The sequence below is a fragment of the Furipterus horrens genome, unplaced genomic scaffold, assembly GCF_987537825.1.
Source record: "Furipterus horrens unplaced genomic scaffold, mFurHor1.1.pri manual_scaffold_8, whole genome shotgun sequence".
Classification (NCBI taxonomy): domain Eukaryota; kingdom Metazoa; phylum Chordata; class Mammalia; order Chiroptera; family Furipteridae; genus Furipterus; species Furipterus horrens.
In genome coordinates, this window is record NW_028327178.1 from 19,486,235 (window position 1) to 19,505,947 (window position 19,713).

Consider the following 19,713-nt stretch of genomic DNA (forward strand, 5'->3'; position numbering starts at 1 on the left):
GAGAAAAAAAGGAATAAAAGCTCAATCCATCCAATAGAAGTCAGGAAATGAGAAAAGAGATAGAAAAAGCATGGCTAAAAGCAAAAGGTGAGATAAATGTATAATTGCAGTAAGTAGAAATAAACTAAACTCACCAGTTAAAGGATGTATATTATCATATTAAATGAAAAATTTTAAAAACCCAGTCTAAATATATGATACAGAAGGGCTGAGAATAAATAAGATGGAATAAAGTATTCCAGGAACACATCAGCAACAGGAAAGAAGCCAGTGTGTTGATATTAATGTCTATCAAATTAATCTGTAAGGAAAAACACTTTGTTAAATATAAAAGTATATTAGGCAATGTCAAAAGAACAATAAATCTGGAAGATATAATGATTCTGAACTGGTATAAATTTAACATATTTCAAAAATATATGAAGCAAAAATAAACAAAATTCTTGGGAAAACTTGATGAATAATAATTGTGGAGGATTTTAATACAACACAGTAATTGATAATTCAAATGGATAAAAACTTAGTATGAATGCAGATTTTAACTACATAGTTAATAAGCTTGATTTCATGGAAGTTGGAGATCCCTGCCTCTAACTGGTAGAGAACACACATTTTTTCAAGCACATAATGATCACATACTAAACCACAAAGCAAGTCTTAACAAACTCAAATAAATTGATATCATAGAGACGACATTCTTTGATTATGTCAATAAAATTAGGAGAAACTCTCAACTTCTCACTCCATTTAGAAACAAACTTTAATTTTTATCAAAAATCATCATCATTTACAAAATTCAGGAGAATTTACAAATCATAGAACCAATGAGAGAGAGAGAGAGAGAGAGAGAGAGAGAGAGAGAGAGAGAGAGAGAGAGAGAGGGAGTTTAATAAAGATGCTAGATATAAGATTAATGTGCAAAAATTAATAAAAACTACAAACATTTAATTTAAAAATATGTGATTTATAATAGCAATTATAAGGTACCTAAGACTAAATCTAAGAAGAGAGTTTTCTGGGAAAAAATGTAAAATTTTATTTAAGGATATAACTAAAAAAAAATGGAGAAATATATTATGCTTATCCATGAGGAAAGACTCAAATTCATTAAGAAGTTAAATTTTCTCAGATTACTCTGTACAAGCAATGCAATTTTAGTCACACTTCCAAAGGGCAATATCCTACAGCTTAAGCTGAAAATAAAATTAATGTTCATAAAAGGCAGTGTATTGCCAAGACAATTTTGAATGTTGAAAAGCATATTAACCATATTACCAATATGGGGATATTTACCCTGACAGATATTAAGACCTTGATGATCTCTAAAAACTGGAGTGTGATATGAATAGAACAGTGATTTTCAACTTTTTTTTATCTCAAGGCACACATGAACTAATTACTGAAATTCTGTAGCACACCAATATATATATCGCTGACCTGACCAAAAGAAAGGTATAATTTTGATTCTTTCACACCAGAGAGCTAGTGTGTTGGCAGTTGTTATATTTTTAATTTTGCAATCTAAGGGAAAAAAGGCCAGTGCCCTGACTAAATACTCAGATATTGCATGTTTTAAAAATTATTGTGGCACACCAGTTGGAAATTGCTGGGATATAGGATTAATAAATAAATCAGTGGAACAGAAGAGTCTAAAAACATACATAAAGGCAGCATTCTAAATCAGAAGGAAAAAGGACAAAGTAGTCAACTACTGGTATGTGAACAACTGTTTCACCATATGAGAAAAGATACAATTATATCTTTTTACCTTCCACCATACACAAAAATAACTTCCAGATAGGCTAAAGACTTCAATGTGACAAATTCCATAAATTTTTTGAAGGAATTTTGAACGTGTCCTTTTAAAATCTTAATTCAGGATGGAGTTTCTTGAACTATTCACTGAAAAATGTTGATAAAGTCCATTAATACAAGAAAAATGTTTACATGATAAAAAACATCATAGACAAAAAAAAGACTATAAAGTATATGAACAAAAATTACAGAAGAACAAGGTCTAAATTATATCTATATATAAATCTCTCAAGTATATATATCTGAGGGGCATATATATGAAACACACACACATTTAGTCTTTGAAAATAACCAAGGGAATGCAAATTAAAACCACAGTGAGATAGCACTGTATACACACTAAAACAATATTTTGAAATCTATATGTTAATAATAATTGTGGAGAATGGGAACCCTCATGGACTGCTGGTGGTTATAGGTGTAGTACAACCATTCTGAAGTACAATTTTGCACTGCCTCATACATCAGACATGAGTATACCCCAGGACCCAGCAACTATGTTAATAGGTATCTACTCAGAGAAGTTTTTTAAAAACATGCAGCAGACTTCCGGCCAAGATGGAGGCTTATAATGACATGCTTGGTCTTCCTCCACAACTAAGTAGGAATACAACTACCTCAAAACCAAAGATAACCAGAAATCCCAGAAAATAAAACTACATGGAAGCCCAGTGTATGAAGTTATAAACCAGCGATGCTTATCCGGACGGGTAGGAGGGGCGAAAATCAGAGCGGAAAGGTTGGGCAGCACTGTTTGTGGAAGCAGCGGGGATAGTGGCAGGACTGCGAGAAATGCCAGGGGAGCAATCCCAGCTGCAGTCGAGACCCATCAGCTCTTGATTACAACGCTGGGGAAGGCAGACCCCCCATTGCCTTGGACTGTGAGGCACAGAGGGCACGGGGTTGGAAGAAGAGGATCCCGGTCTCTCATTGAAGAGTAACGGCAGAAATCCATCTTGGACCCCCACCCCCACACAAAGCGCCACAGTGCAGCGAAAAATGTCACCGATTGCTGCCAGTCACCAGGTAGTGATGAGTGCATGGGGCTCCGCCCCCTATAGCCCGCCCAGGAAGCAAAGCTAAACACAAAACTGTCAGGATGAAGCAGACCACAATTGAAATCCTGGTGACACAGCTCACCAGGCAGCAGATGTGGGACCTGACAGACGAACAAATAAGAAACCTTTCAGAGGCTCAGTTCAGAGCTATAGTTAGTTATAAGGTGGCTTACAGAATTAACAAAAGATTTGCAACAAGACGGGGAAGGAATGAAAGCTAGTCATACTGAAACAAACGGAAACACATACGAGACAAGTGGTGAGGAAATAAAATAGAGATCAAATCAACAAATCGGAACATAGGGAAGAAACAAACAGTCAAGTGCAGAAAGAGGAAACAAAAAATAAGGAATGTGAGGAGAGGCTCAGAAACCTCTGGGACAGCTATAAGAGAACGAACATTCAAATTATATGATTGCCAGAGGGCAAAGAAGAAGAACTAGAAATTGAAAAATTATGTGAAAAAATAATGAAGCAGAACTTCCCAAACTTGGGGAAGGAAATAGACTTACAGGTCCAGGAAGCACAGAGAGTTCCAGAAAAACTGGGCCCAGGGAGAAACACTCCAAGACACATTATTACCAAATTGTCAAAAATTAAAGATAAAGAGAGAATCTTAAAAGCATCAAGAGAGAAGAAAAGAATTATGTACAAAGGGGTCCCAATTAGACTATCAGCGGATTTCTCAAAGGGGACCCTGCAGGCAAGAAGGTACTGCCAAGAAATATTCAAAATAATGAAAATCCAAAACCTACAGCCACAAATACTCTATCCAGCGAAACTGTCATTCAGAATAGAAGGGCAGAGAAAGTGATTCCAGGACAAAGTAAAACTGAAGGAGTTCGTTAGATCCAAACCACTATTATATGAGATGTTAAAGGGATTGGTTTAGAAGAAGGAGGATGAAAACTATGAACATTAAAATGACAACTGCATCCCAACCAACAACCAAAGCTAGGGAACCGAAACAAAGGCAAACTAAGTAGGCAACAAGAGGGGAAAAAGAACTATAGGTATGGGGAACATATTGGGGGAAGGTCAGCAGGGAGGGGGAAGGGGAAAAGGGAGGAAGATGGTACAGGAATTAAGAAGCATAGTAGGAGGGAATGGAGTAGACAGGAAGAGGTTGAGAAGAACTATATGCACAACCAATGGACATGGACTAAAAGGGGGGACAAGTGGAAGGAGGGGTGTCACCGGGTGAAGAGGAGCAGGGGAAAGGGAAATTGGGACAACTGTAACAGCATAATCAATAAAACATATTTAAAAATAAATAAATAAAATATATAAATTAAATAAATAAATAAATAAAACATGCAGCAAAAGGTAGGGACAAAAGAGTCCGTTTCGATGCTATTTACAACAGCAAAAAACTAGGAACACCCTAAATGTCCACCAGTACAAGAATGCTTACATAATGGTGTTTGCTTCATTCAATTAGCAGTTGGACTAACGAACCAAAGTTTACAGCAGCAACAGGGTCTCAAACACTTAGTATTAACTGAACAAAAGTAAGGTGCACAAAGGTCCACGATGATGGAAACAGGAGCACTAGCAACGGCCCCAATTGTTAACAGAGCACTTATTCTAAGGGCCTTGTTTGTATTAACTAAGTTAATCCACACATTGACCCTACAAGGTGGTGCTATTATGATCCCCGTTGCACAGATGAGGAACTCAAGACAGATGTGCACTATGATATATTTCTGCAAACTTCTAAAACAAGAAAAAATAGTATATCTTCTTTACGGATACATACCGGTGCAAGCAAAAAATTTATGGGAACAATACATATACATTGAAGAGAGTGTTTATTTGAGGGCATGAGTGGGGGTAGAAATGGATGGTGAGACGGTACATCTGTCTGTCACGATCTGTTTCCTTCACAAAAGGGAAAGTTCTAAGCACCTTAGACAAAATATTAACATTTGTATTAACTCCTAAGTCTGGGTAGTAGGTACATGGATATCATATTATTTTCTATATGCTTGAATTCTTGCAATTAAAAATGTAGAAAAATTGAAATAATTAAATTTTATAAAAGAAGAAAAATGTGATGGCAGAAGCAAAAAGCTAGTGCTTAGTGGGGCTGGAAAGGTTCCTATGACCTTCAACTTGGAGTATAATAATGGAAAATTGCAAAATAGAAAGAACAAGTTAGAATGAATGCTAGCTTACCTGTGTGACTTTTGGTGAGGTATTTGACTTCTGTAAGTCTCAGTTTCTTCATCTAAAATAAAGAGTTAATAATACCTCCCTCCTGTATTATAGCGAGGAATAAGTGAGACAAACAAATCCATGTTTAACAGCCTGACCAATGTAGCTCAGTTGGTTGGGCATTGTGCCGCAAAGTGAAGGGTTAATGGTTCAATTCCCAGTCGGGCACATGCCTGGGTTGTGGGTTCAGAGTCCACGTTAAACAAACAAACAAATGAACAAACAAAATTTATGACTATATGATAGTTCTCATGGCTCTTTTCCAGAAAAGGAGTCTGACCTAAAGAAGTCTGTTGGCTGCTGCCAGGGTCCCAGCCATAGCATCTATATACCGACTACCATGGTTGTGCTCCCAAGTCAGTACAAGCAAGACAGGGCCCAGGTCTAGGGGTAGGGTGCTAATTGGTTTACTGGGATGGAGGCTCCAAACTAAGGCAGAAATCAGAAACCCAGTTATGGGTCCTGGGCACAAGCCACACATAAGGCAACCCTCTGGAAGTTGGATGGCTTTAAAGACCCCCTTGTTAACTTTTAAAACAATTTAACTTCATTTTTAGAGCATTTTTAGGTTCATAGCCAAATTGGATGGGAGTACAGAAAATGACCACGTGCCACTTGTCCCCCACTACAAAACCTCTTCCCCCCATTGACTCTTGAGACCATCCTTCACTGGATAGACCATGTAATTTTCTTGCATGTCTGTGCATATAGGGGAACGTAAGCTGGACAATGAAAGGAAAAACTTTGAAAAGGGAGCTGAAAACAAGTTCACACTGGATTCCCCTGATTTGGGGCAGCTAATGAAGGTCGCTATTGGCCACAACAACCAGGGAAAGTCTCCAAGCTGGTTCCTGTCCAAGGTGGGTTCAACTGACTATCTGTGGTCTCTGTGCCCTGGCAGGGAGCATCTTTCAGCCCTAGCTTCTGTCCAGTCTGTCTGCCTCTATGCTTCTGCCTAAGCTGCTGGCCACCCATCCTGCCCTCCCCATACCTCCAAGACATTGCCCATGTTATCACTCTCCTAGAAAGCCCAGTTCTCTCATCTGAAGCCTGGTCGTCCTTCGAGGCTCTGCCATGCAGCTTTCCCTGACTCTGGCCTGCCAGAACCTCTCCCTCCCATGAATGTTAATAACTCTGCCTGCTTAGAGCATTCATTGACCATAATCATAGGCTTCCTTGTGACTTTTTTGGGCTTTTGCTTTATACCTCAAACTTGTGAATCTCAGGTCCTTTGTAATTTTATCTACCCAGGACAAAACTACACAGCAAGAAGATGACAAAAAGGCTTCTGAGAAGCTAAAATATATCTGGTCCAAAGTTTATAAGGGAAGTTCATGCCTCTGGCTCTGTATTGCTCTGCCCTCATATTGAAGGAAGGATCCCTCAGACTCTCACTCACAGCCTAATTCTTACTTCCAATTGTGCCCAGAAGACTGGCTACCTGCACATTTAAACCTGTAGCAGAACATTAGAGGTGGAAAGAGGCACTATATAATAGGTGGGATTATTGAGAATTATAACAGGGATCCATAGAAGATATAGAAAGCCCAAAGAATATTAAAAATTGATGAAAGTGTGAGGTCATTTAGAGAATGGGCTACCAGCCCTTGCATGTATTCCCCTTAGTCATGAGACTAGCAATACATTTCAGCTCATCACAGAATGATAAGGAAAGTCTAATGTGCAACATATATTTTTATTTTTTACTTTTTTTCCATGTCTAGACCATGCACGTGAGATGAACTGGTTATTCCATCTCCATTCACAGTGGCCCAATAATACTGTATCCCATGCATATAACTGCTCATGTCACTGAAAAGACTAGAGCAGCAAATTAATGGGAAATACAACATATATTTTTAAATGTTTTTGGAAAAGCTCTCATTGCTGGAAACAGAAAACCCTCAGATTTATAACAATTTGACTATACAGAATGAAGCTGTCTGATAGTTATTTTTTTTTATTAAGTAACATGATTTATCTTCTTGTATCAGTTAGGAATGTATTTGGCTGCAAGGATGAGAAAAGTAAAGTGCAGTGTTAAACAATTAGGGGCTTCTTTTTGTTATCTCACGTGAAACCAGATGTAGTCAGCTCAGGGCTGGTGCAGCTGCTTTCTTTCTGAGACGCCTGTTCTCTTGCTTTAAGCAATTCACAACATTATGGCTTTCATCCTACAACTTGTTGCCTCATGATCCCAGGATGGCTGTTGAACCTCTAGCCATCTTATCTGTGTTCCAGGCAGGAAGAGAAGGGTGTCCAAAGGGGAAAAAGCCTTTTTTTTTTCTGGAAGGCCTTTCCATATTGTGAGAGATGCAAGATTTATCTTGGGACTTCTGCCTGCATTTCATTGGCCAGAAATATGTCATGTGGCTACTCTAGCTGCTAATGAAACTGGGACAGACTGGTACTTGATCTGATGCAACCAGGGGCAGATCCAGGAAGTGCAGGTCAATCTAAGAAGTGGCAAAAAACAAGAAGAGTCACAAAAATGATGAGACAGAGACACAACGCCCATCAAAAGGAAAGGAGGAATCACCAGAAAGAATGATAAATGAAACAGAGGAAAGCAAACTATCAGACATGGAATTCAAAACATGGATTATAGGGAATCTCAATGAGCTCAGCGAGCTCAAAGAAAACTACATAGAAACCCAGAGAAACTACAAGGAACTTACTGAGAATTACACCAGCATGAAAAAGGACATAGATAAATAAGAGCCAGGAGAAAATGAAGAATAAAATTTCTGAATTGCAGAACACAGTAGAAGGAGTTAAAGGCAGGCTAGAGGAAGCAGAAAATTGGATCAGCAAGCTGAAGGACAAAGTAGAAAAAAATCCTTAGACACTGCAACAAAATGAAAAAAGACCTAAAAAGAATGAAGAGGCTTTAAGAGAGCTGCAGGACAACATGAAACATAATAATATCTGTATCATAAGAATACTAGAAGGAGAAGAAGATGAGCAAGAGATAGAAAACCTATTTGAAAAACTAATGACAGAAAACTTCCCTAACTTGATAAGAGAAAAAGTCACACAAGTCCAAGAAGCACAGAGGGTCCCAATGAAGATGAACCCCAACAAGTGCACTCCAAGATACATCATAATTAAAATAGCAACATTAAAAGACAAAGAGAGAATCATAAAAGCAGCAAGAGGAAAAAAGCTAGTAATATACAAGGGAGCTCCAATAAGGCTTTCATCAGATTTCTCAACAGAAACTCTACAAGCCAGAAAGGAATGGCAAAAAATATGCCAAGCAGTGAAAAACAAAGGCCTACAATCAAGAATACTCCACCCAGCAAGGCTCTCATACAAAATGGAAGGTGAAATAAGGAGTTTCCCAGACCAAAGAAGGCTAAAAGAATACATTTCCACCAAACCAGCATTGTGAGAGATGCTAAAGGGTCTGCTTTAAGAAGATGAAGAAACAGAGAGAGACAGAGAGGAACACAAGTACAAAGGGGGAAAATGACAATGAATAAGTACCTATCAATAATAACCTTAAATGTGAATGGAATAAATGCTCCAATCAAAAGACATAGGGTAGCTGAATGGATTAGAAAGCATGACCCACATATATGCTGTCTACAAGAGACCCACCTCAGAACAAAAGATCTACACAGACTGAAAGTGAAGGGATGGAAAAAAGTATTTCAAGCAAATGGACATGAAAGAAAAGCTGGGGTAGCAATACTTATATAAGACAAAACAGATTTCACAGCTATAGGCCATAAAAAGAGACAAAGAAGGACATTTCATAATACTTAAGGGAAAAACCATCAAGATGATATAACCCTTGTAAACATATATGCACCCAACATAGGAACACCCAAATATGTAAGAAAAAATTTGAAAGACTTCAGGAAGGATATAGACAGCAATATACTCATACCAGGGGACTTTAACACCCCATTGTCAACAATGGACAGATCTTCAAAGCAAAGAAACACCAAGGATATTGAGGTATTGAACAACACTATAGATCAAATGGACTTAATTGATATATATAGACCTTTTCACCACAAAGAATCAAAATATACATTCTTTTCGAGTGCACATGGAACATTCTCAAAGATAGACCACATGGTAGGACACAAAACAAACCTCAACAAATTCAAGAAAATTGAAATTATATCAAGCATCTTCTCAGATCACAAGGGCTTGAAACCAGAAATCAACCTCAAGGAAAAAAATCAAAAACACTCAAACTCATAAAGAATGAATAACATGCTATTAAATAATGAATGGGTTAACAATGACATCAAGGAAGAAATCAAAAAGTTTCTGGAAACAAATGATAATGAACACACAACAACCCAAAACCTATGGGATACAGCAAAAGCAATCCTGAGAGGAAGTTCATAGCAATACAAGCCTACCTAAAACAGATAGAAGATTCTCAAATAAAAAATCTAACCCTACAGCTACAAGAACTAGAGAAACAACAAACAAGACCAGAGTGAGTAGACAGAAGGAAATCATGAAGATCAGAGCAAAATTAAATGACATAGAGACTAAACAAACAATTCAAAAGATAAATAAAACTAGGAGCTGGTTCTTTGAGGAGATCAACAAAATTGACAAGCCTTTAACCAGGCTCATCAAGAAAAAAAGAGAGGAGACCCAAATAAATAAAATCAGAAATGAAAAGGGAGCAATCAAAACCAATACTACAGAAATACAAAGGATTGTAAGAAATTACTACGAACAACTGCTTCACAAAAAATTTGACAACCTAGATGAAATGGACAAATTTCTGGAAAGATATGACGTTCCAAAACTGAATTAAAAAGAAGCAGAAAGCCTGAACAGACCAATAACAGCTAGTGAAATTGAAGACATAATAATAATAAAAAACTCCCGGCACAGAAAACCCCTGGACTGGATGGCTTCACAGGTGAATTCTACAAAACATTTAGGAAAAAACTAATGCCTACCATTCTCAAACTATTCCAAAAAATCTAAGAGGGAAGACTCCTAAACTCTTTCTATGAAACCAGTATTACCCTAATTCCAAAACCAGGTTAAGACACAACAAAAAAAGAAATGTACAGGCCAATATCGCTGATGAACATAGATGCTAAAATCCTCAACAAAATATTGGCAAACCAGATCCAGCAACACGATAGAAAGGTCATACACTGCGATCAAGTGGGATTCATCCCAGGGATGCAAAGATAGTTTAATATTCGCGAGTCAATAAATGTAATGCACCACATAAACAAAATGAAAGACAAAAACCACATTATCATATCAATAGACGCTGAAAAGCATTTGATAAAATACAACACCCATTCATGATGAAAACACTCAGCAAAATGGAATAGAGGGAACATACCACAACATAATAAAGGCCATATACAAGAAACCTGAAGCCAACATCATACTTAATGGGCAAAAACTGAAAGCATTCCCCTTAAGATCAGGAACAAGACAAGGATGTCCACTCTCTCCTCTCCTATTCAACACAGTGTTGGAAATTCTAGCCACAGCAATCAGACAAGAAAGAGAAATAAAAGGCATCCAAATTGGAAAAGAGGCAGTAAAACTGTCATTATTTGCAGATGACATGATAGTGTACATAGAAAACCCTATAGACTCCACCAAAAAACTACTTGACCTAATACGTGAATTTGGTAAAATAGCAGGGTACAAAGTCAATATTCATAAATCAAAGGCATTTATGTACACCAACAATAAAATATCAGAGATAGAAACTAGAAAAAGAAATCTCATTTACTATAGCAAAAAGAAAAATAAAGTATCTAGGAATAAACTTAACCAAGGAGGTAAAAGACCTGTACTCAGAAAACTACATGACATTGAAGAAAGAAATTAAGGAAGATACAAATAAATGGAAGCATATACCATGTTTGTGGAGGGGAAGAATCAACATCATTAAAATGTCCATACTACCCAAAGCAATTTAAAAATTCAATGCAATCTCTATTAAAATACCAATGACATATTTCACAGACCTAGAACAAATATGTCAAAAACTTATATGGAACCAAAAAAGACCCTGAATAGCCAGAGCAATCTTGAGACAGAAGAACACAGTAGGAGGAATCACAATACCTGACATCAAACTATACTACAAGACCACAGTAATCAAAACAGTTTGGTACTGGCATAAGAACAGACATATAGATCAATGAATAGAATAGAGAGCCTAGAAATAAACCCCAGTCTATATGGTCAACTAACATAACAACATTTTCACTTATATATCTCCTAAGGCAAGGGAAATAAGGGAAGAATAAACAAATGGGACTACATCAAACTAAAGAGTTTCTGCTCAGCAAAAGAAAACATCAGCAAGATGAAAAGGGAACCAACCATATGGGAAAATATATTTGCCAATAACACCTCAGACAAGGGATTGATCTCCAAAATATATAAAGAACTTATATGACTCAACACCAAGAAGACAGACAACCCAACTGAAAAATGGGCAAAGGACCTGAACCAACACTTCTTCAAAGAGGACATACAGAGGGTCCATAGGCATTTGAAAGAATTGTCAACATCACTGGCTATCAGAGAGATGCAAATAAAAACCACACTGAGATACCATCACACACCAGTCAGAATGACCATCAGCAACAAATCAACAAGCAACAAGTGCTGGCAAGGATGCAGAGAAAAGGGAACCTTAGTGCTCTGCTGGTGGGAATGCAGACTGGTACAGCCACTATGGAAAACAGCATGGAATTTCCTCTAAAAACTAAAAATGGAACTGCCTTTTGAACCAGCAATTCCATTGCTAGGATTATATCCAAAGAATCCTGAAACACCAATTCAAAAGAACTCATGCACCCCTATGTTCATAGCAGTACTATTTACAACTGCCAGGTGCTGGAAACAACCTAAGTGCCCAAAGGGAACTGCAAAGGAAACTGGGTCATCAAGGGTCTAATGTTCCAGTCTTTATAATAGAAAAGGCTACGAATAAGGTTATTGACATGGGTGTTGACACATCCTAGAGTGTCTGCTACACTTCTCTCCACAACTAGCCTAGAAGTTCCTCATGGTCCCCAACCCAGCCCTTGGTGTGGGACAGGGCACTGAGTCAGTGGAGCAAGGAATAGCCAAGATTCCTTTGGAAAGGAGAGGCCTTGTCTGGCCCTTGGAGCAGCCATTTCTGTTGCTGTACAGAATGCCAGGAGGCTAAAGGCTGAATGGACTGGAAAAGAAAGGGAGCGGGTGCCCAGACCCCAAACAACCAATACACAGACATGGGTGTGTCTTCAAGGAGGTTTGTGGCCTCAGCCAGGATGGGGCACAGAGCAGATACCCAGAATCCCAGTTCCTTTATCCTGGGATGAAAGGCAATTTGGGTGAAAAAACCAAGTTAGTGGAAGAAGCAGCAAAGTGCACCTTAAGCCCAGGTGTGATCTGACAGAGTTGTAGCTGCATTTCATGAAATCAGTTTCCTCATTAGTCACATGGACCCACTTACCCAGGGTGCTCAGGAAGCTTTATGGGGGAGGCAGGTGCACACACCAGAACAGGACCTTTGCTTATTGATCTGCTCAAGGGAAAGGGCAGCTTGGCAAGGTGGGAAATGTATGGGTGGGAACACTTTTGTCCTCTGAAACGTTGGAATCTTGCTCCACTGCCTTCTGAAACATGATATCTAAGAGTCTTGCTCTTCTTCTCATTCTTCTGAATGATTCCTCCCTCCCCCCACCCCCAATATTGTTTGCTGTCCTGGCACTATTTTAAACCCAAAGGCCACGCAGGCTACTTCCAGTGTGAGATCAGCTATTCAGTTTGGGGCTGTATTATGTACATGGGTGAGTTCACGGCCTGGTAGGCATGTCACTATCTGTCACCCAAAGCCAGGGTGAGGGGTGTTCCTCTCAAAGGTTCACTGGCTTTTCTGGAAATCTCCTAAAAGCCTGTTCCTTTAACTTAAGCAAACCAAAATGCTTCCTGGAGATAAGACATAAAAATAATTCAAGCATTTTGTAGGTCAGTGTACCTGGGTTTTCTAGATATTTTCCTGAGGGAGAGGCTGTAATGGGAAAGGAGGAATAAGGGTTCTAGGTCACAGGCAGAGTGGGTGCAAGCTGAATACCAGGGGCTGGGGGAGACTCAGGGCCACCTCTGGCCACTTTCTGACCATGCCAGGGATAGCCAGCCCTAAGCTCCTGCCTTCCCCCATCAGGTCTTCCTGGCTGTCCCTTCCCTTCCATCCTCTCTGGTTGATCTGCTTGCCCTGAGCTCCCCAGAGACACCGATTAAAGGGGCTGCCAAATTGACTGCATTTCCAGATTCCACACATGCACAGAAAGTGCTCCCATCCTCGAGGCTGCCAGGCTACACTGCACCTGACAACCACTCCTTTGGTGTTTATGTTTAAGGCTTTGGTGGGATCAATCGGAAAGCCAGTGTAATTAACCCCTTCATAGGTTGTCCCCTCCTGGTCTGTCTAGTCCATTGCCCATGTGTGTTTCTCAGCCTGGTTCCCCCTACTCTAGGTCCCTTCCTCGGCTTTGCACATGTCATTGGTCCCCACATCTGTTTCGCCCAACAGTTGCCATTGACTCACATGGTAAGTTCAGTTCAACAATCACTTCAAAATGTCAGTAGTCACAAGATGGACCATTATGCTGCTCTTGGGCCTGTCCTCGGCCCATCTGCTTCAGTAAAGAGATCAGCTCAGGGCCCCACAGCTTCTCAGGACTGCTATCTGCTATCTACACCAGGTAATCTGGACTCTCACTCTGGATTCTCTCTCTATGCCATGTGTTAGAGAACCCAGAATCTGGTGGATGCCTGCTTCGAGCTGTGGGGAGTATAAGTTCAACCAGCACCACTGGCTCTGATAGGAAGAGAGACAGAGGCTCATGGAATGGGTTGCAGGGGCCTTGAGAAGCCCAATGTGCCCTCATGTCACCAATTCATACATGACATTTAACAAACATTTACTGAGTGACAATTGCATCCTAGTCCCCACTCTACTAACTGCAGCTGTTACAATAAACATGTCTTGCTTCTAAAAGAGATAAGACAAGTCCTTAAATCATTGCTTACTTATTGTAAGGCAGATTGCCCCATATAACCTTGTATTCCAAAATTTCAGGGAAAGTCCAGCTTTCGATGAACTGTCTGTCCTAGGGGGTTCCACAGGTGTTGACCAGACCAGGTTTCCCAGTTTGAAGACCAGAATACAGAGCCACCCAACTTTAAGACAAAGCAGGCAGAGATGAGAGTCTTGAGTACAAACAGATGTTGTGGGCATGAGCCGTGTCTGCATGGGGATCACAAGACACTCAGGGAGTGTCCACTGGAGCTGGACCATGGAGGTGGCTCACACAGGCAGGGATGTTGAACAGATCTGGGCTGGACACAGGGCTCAGAGAACTGAGAAGTGATGCTGGGGAGGTGGATGAGGGCAGCATTTATTGAACGAGGTAGCCTGAGGTGCTAATGTGGGAGCAGGTGTATGGGTGGGTTTAGAGAAGGGGAAGAAAGTGTAGAGGAAGAAGAGATAGTATTAGGGATTTCACCAAATGCTGTCACTTACAGTAACCTGTATTTATGGCATGGTACCTATCATGTGACAGTATTGCAGTGCTATGAGTCAAACATGGAGCATGTGGGGAAGGGAAGCCTCCTTCACATGGAGGAGGAGAAGATCCCACCTTCCTTTGCTGGCCTCAGTTTCCCCTGTAGGACAGTCCCTCGCTATTCCACAAACCCGGGTCTGTTCTGCTAATTCTTCAACGCTGAGATTTATTTCAAAGTGGGTTTGTAAATGCCAGACCTTCCTCCCTTTTTCTTCCTGTGTCAAAACTCCCCTGTCCCTTTAGTAGTAGTTCCTGGAATGTGACAATAGTTGCTTACCAGTGAACATATCTGCATTTGTGTAGGGACGGTGAAAACTCCTCGAACACAGACTTGTTTTACATTCCTTTAGTGCTCCCGTGGCTGGTACATGGAGGGTACACTGTAGGTCCTTCAGGTTGTCCGAGTTGCACGTGGTGGGGAGGGTGGAGACCCTTCAACCACCCACATTGCTTGGTGTGGTGGAGGGGCTCATTCTTTCTGCACAGAGAGGGCCTCTGCCCCCATCAGGCTGCTTAAGTACAATGTGGAAGTTATTCCAGCGTCAAGGAGGGAGAGCTGCTATGAATCATAGCTTACATTCCACATCAGTTGAAAACTTAGTGACTCCAAGACCAACTCCATGTATTGGAGATGAGTTTACCTTGTTGGGAGGACATGAAAGCCCTAAGGCCCCAGTTCTGTTTGGATGTATCTGTGAACCATCTGGAAAGAAGTGATAAGAAGTGACCCCTGCTTAGCAGCTCCATTTTTGTTGCTCTTATTTGGGGGTGGTTTGTCCTTCTTGGCTCTTTGTATCCAGTGGTCTTGTCCTGTGACTACAGTGGACATCACCACAGACAGGCCCTTTCTCTGCTGCCACCTCACCCTGAGGGGCTCATGACCCCTAGGCTCCCTCTCGCTTTGTGGAAGGCCAGCGCTGTCTGTGGGCTGGTCTGCAGTCTGCAGGGAGAACGTTCCTCTGGGAGAAAATAGCTCTCATTTTTCTATTAGATCATTGCTTCTGTCTGTCTATCTGACACACAGACAGAGACACCCCCACCCCCACTCTCTCTCCAGGTGTGCACTTCCATCATTCATGGTGAAGGGCGCTTCTGTCTCTCTGCCATAACAACAGAATCCATGAAACAGTGGTCTGGTTTATTCATTCTGTTAAGCAAAAACATGTCTTGAATTTTGAAAAGGAACTCCATGAAAACCCACAGGTGTCTGGGTAGCTTGGGAGCAGAAATGGGAAAGCCTCTCACTCCTCCCTTGGAAGGGGCCCTTGGGCAATGCCCTTTTAAGCAGCAGGAGCCATGTCTCAGCCGGACCCACACCAGCGGAGGCCAGGTGCCCTCGGGACAACCCTCTGCCCCATCCACCCTGCACAGCTCTGTACCTGCGTGCCTGCGTCAGTTCCCTCCCCGTCTCACTTCTCTGCTCCTTCCCACCGCTCCCATCAGCATGTGCTGCTAGACGTGTTCCAACATGTGCTACCGTCCAGAAGCCGGCTTCCTCCATCCTCATCTTGCAGAATATGGGACCAAGAAATGTCATAAATGACTGTCTCCATATTTCAATATGCATCTGGAAAATTTTTAGAGTTCTTCATGGACTTCTGTATTTTCTGCACCAGTATTTCAGCTGTTATGTTCTCTCTTGGCTTTTGTTGGGGGGTTTTAAAATTTACTTTGGAAAGCCTAATTTTAGAGTCTTGGTTATTTGAATATTCATTCAAATGTTGTCTCTTTCCTTTGTGGTTCAGCTATGCAAGGTAGTTTGACCTATAGAGGCATTTAATGGTACACATTTCATTTCTCAGATTAGCTGAACTTCTCAAGTCAGGAATTTCCATCATATACCAGGCTGGCGGAAGGCCCTTTACTGATGACATCTCTGTGAGCTGTGAGGGGCTTTTTCTTGCTCTTCAACCCTTGGCTGGCACACTAGTCTGTGAACATTTAGAGACCAAGATGGTGAGTCGGTATATCTAGGTTGATTAATAGACTGGACAACTTATCCTGTCTTTCTTTACCTTGTTTTTCCAACCTTGTGAGAGTCAGTAAGGGGGGTTAGGAGGCAGGCTGAAGCTGGCACAGACTCTTGTCAGTGACTTCCCAATCAGTCCCCCACCCCTGGGGGATGACAGCCATGGAAATCTTCAGGTTGATGAGTTAGGAGAGGTGGGACATCCATGGCAGAACCCCTTCTGTGCAGTACCACCAGGGCTGGCAGCACTCCGCTTTAAAAATACAGACATAAATCAAATCCGCAGGCTCTAGGATGACTCATACCAACCAAACTGGCAAGGGACTCATTATAAACAAAGGCCTGAATGCTGACTTATCTGGGGAAAGACACCTGGTGGGACGGCTGGTTCCAGTCTCTGGCTCAGGCCACTGGCTCCTCTCTGGTGGGTGGTGTCCTCAGAAGGGCAGTGCTTAGCCCAAAGAACCAAAAGATTCTTTGATGAACACTAGATTAAAACAAGGTGAGATGCCTCCAGGCTGCCGCCCAGTGTGAGCCCTGTTTCCACACTGCAAACACTTGGGTCTTAGGAAGTGAGTTTCCATTGCAAATGAGAGCCCCACTCCCTCTTTCTGGGCAGCCTTGGGACACCTGGGCAGACAGGTGTCCCCAACTCCTCTCTGTCACCAGACCGTCTGCCTGTACAATGCTATGACTGAGTACACATTCCAATTATTGACAATTCTGCTGATGTTAGAGTGAGTTGGGTCTTCCCAGGACACTTTGGGAGGGCCCCGCAGCTCCTTGGTAATCTCTAGAAGATATGTTACCTTAGCCTCTAGAGCCCAGCTCACATGTGAGTTCCCTGCAGGAAGCTTCATAGATGACCAATTACACTAGTCTCACTGTCCGTGGTTGACGTTTTCTGACCTGATCACCAGATCCTGGGATTCTGGGTCCCTGGCCTGAGGTTTGCGGTTCTCTTTGCATAGACTCTGCTTTCCACCAAGGTTAGTCTCCCAACCTTAGTCAGGTAAGGAAGGGGATGCTCTTGCTGTCTGCAACTCCAGGCTTCCAGTTCTCCCACCCCAATCTCACAGGCCACATCCTGCCAAGTGTCTTGCATTCAATTTTAAAAAATGATCTGCATCAGAGGAGGGAACAGTGGTAATGTAATTCAAGTACGGGTCATTGAAAGGCCTCTCTGGGGGACACTCAATGTTTTGCAAGGTTTTCCAGGCAATAGGTGTGTTTTTGGAATGAGTTTTCCATGGGCCACGAAGAAGCTCAGAGAGTGTATTCTTAGCATACACTCAAGGGGTGGAGGATTTGGATTGGACCACCAGGTGCATCCTCAATCACATTTAACATTCTTTTCCTCTCTTCTTAGATTACTGTTGAAGATATTAAGAACAAAAGAAAATATAACTTTCCTCTTAACCGCTGGTTGGCTGTGGATGAAGATGATGGCAAAATCCAAAGGGATATCTTACCGGGTGGAGCTGAGACCACAGGTAGAGCCAAAGAAAGGGGAGGCCCCTTGGCCTAATAGTTCGCATTCTGTCTGAGGCTCTGTGTTCTCATCTATGTGCCTGGAGGCCTGCAATCAAGTGGGAGCCAGCCGTGTCTCCAGACCACATTCCTCCTGCCCTTGAAAGTGTTCTGTTCCTCTGAGCTGCAGTGTGAGGCTCTGCTGATGCCAGAGATCGGAAGATGCCTCCTAGCAGACACTAACTGCCCAGGGCAGAAGTGATCCATGGGCTGAAGCCAGAACTCCTGCTACATGTGGCATTTATGAGGACATTGTTTTACTCTTCACTCCTAATATTGAGTGCTTACTCTATGCCAGGCCTCTGCTAGGCATCTGCCCCATTTCATCTCCTTTCATCGTCACAACAACCCTGTAATATAGCAACTGTTATTGTTCCTGCTTTACAGATGAGGAACCTGAGTCATATAGAAGTTAAAAGACCTGCCCAGGTCTCATGCTGGTAACTGACAGATAGATCCAGGATTAGGTCTGCCTCCTACATTTCTATACAGTGTGAATTCCATTGAAATCCTGCAACTCCCAGCATGGAAGTTTATGGAAGTTCCAGAAAACCTGTGCTAATGAATGCACATCTGAGAATGTGCTGTGTTGCAGAATCCCCGCCCCCACCCCCACCCCCACCATGGCCCCCACTGCATAGAGAACAAGTCCAGGTTCTGGGGAGTAGTATACGAATAGTTCCCCAATTTTGTTCCAACTCACCACATCAGCAGGATCTTTCAACACCTTCTCCCACCGCTTCCACACACCCTCCATCTCCCTCCATCTCCCTGCACCCCTTTCCCTCTCTCCTGTACCCACACCCCTTCCTCATCCCCCCACCTCACCCACAGGCCTTCACTCTCTCTTTCCTTAGCTACTTGCCTTATTCCTTTTCTCTCTCATATTTAAAACCTGCCTTCTTCTCAGCCTGTAATGCCCTTTCTCTTAGTGTTTGCAAAATTCCTGCTTCCAGTCATTTCCACAGAACCCTCCCTGCCTCCTCTACAAAGTGCTCCCTCCTGGTGTTGCAGACATTTCAGGTGCGCCCTGACTGCTATCATTCGGGACACCAAGGGCTCCTCTGCTCCAGCACTGTAGCACCTTGGCCTTGTCTGATCTTTGTAAGGTGTGGCACATGTCATTTGTAACTAGAGTTAGCAAATTATGTACTAAAAACAAATACTAGAGTGGATTTAACATAACCCCTTTAACCATGATACCACTGTTTGCCTCGAGGGGTAGAGGGAGGGCAGAGATGGCAGTGCCAGGCCAAGAATGGCTGGTAACCCTGGCCATGGGAATATGTCTTGTGTGAAAACACCATCTGCCTGTGTGTTTTGGGGAATAAAGGTGGAGACCAACTCTTTTAGGGCAGTGGCCATTCCTTTTATCCTCGCATTCTCCCAATGCCTGGCATAAAATAAGCACTCATTAAATGTTTGTTGAACAAAGGAAAGTGTAAGTGTATGAATGAATAATGCATCTAAGTAGTTGCACATGCTAGCTCCCAAAGAAGTTTGGGAATTTTATTTCTCTGGGGCCAGCCCAGGGGTGAAGATG

The 19,713-nt window shown here is 41.8% G+C and overlaps 1 protein-coding gene and 1 non-coding gene across 3 annotated transcripts in view; one reads left to right on the top strand and one right to left on the bottom strand.

Moving 5' to 3' along the window:
* The window catches only part of LOC150002598 (lipoxygenase homology domain-containing protein 1-like), a 154,555-nt gene that overhangs the window by 32,551 nt on the left and 102,291 nt on the right, over window positions 1-19,713 (top strand). For both annotated transcript variants that reach the window (XM_090285099.1, XM_090285100.1), the window contains exons 6-7: window positions 5,802-5,950; window positions 18,010-18,133. In XM_090285099.1, coding sequence (XP_090141225.1) covers window positions 5,802-5,950; window positions 18,010-18,133 — 273 coding nt within the window. The remainder of the gene's footprint in view (window positions 1-5,801; window positions 5,951-18,009; window positions 18,134-19,713) is intronic.
* Window positions 6,805-6,935, bottom strand: LOC150002599 (small nucleolar RNA SNORA20). Its single transcript, XR_016512882.1, has one exon. It is a non-coding gene; the product is annotated as a small nucleolar RNA SNORA20 (small nucleolar RNA).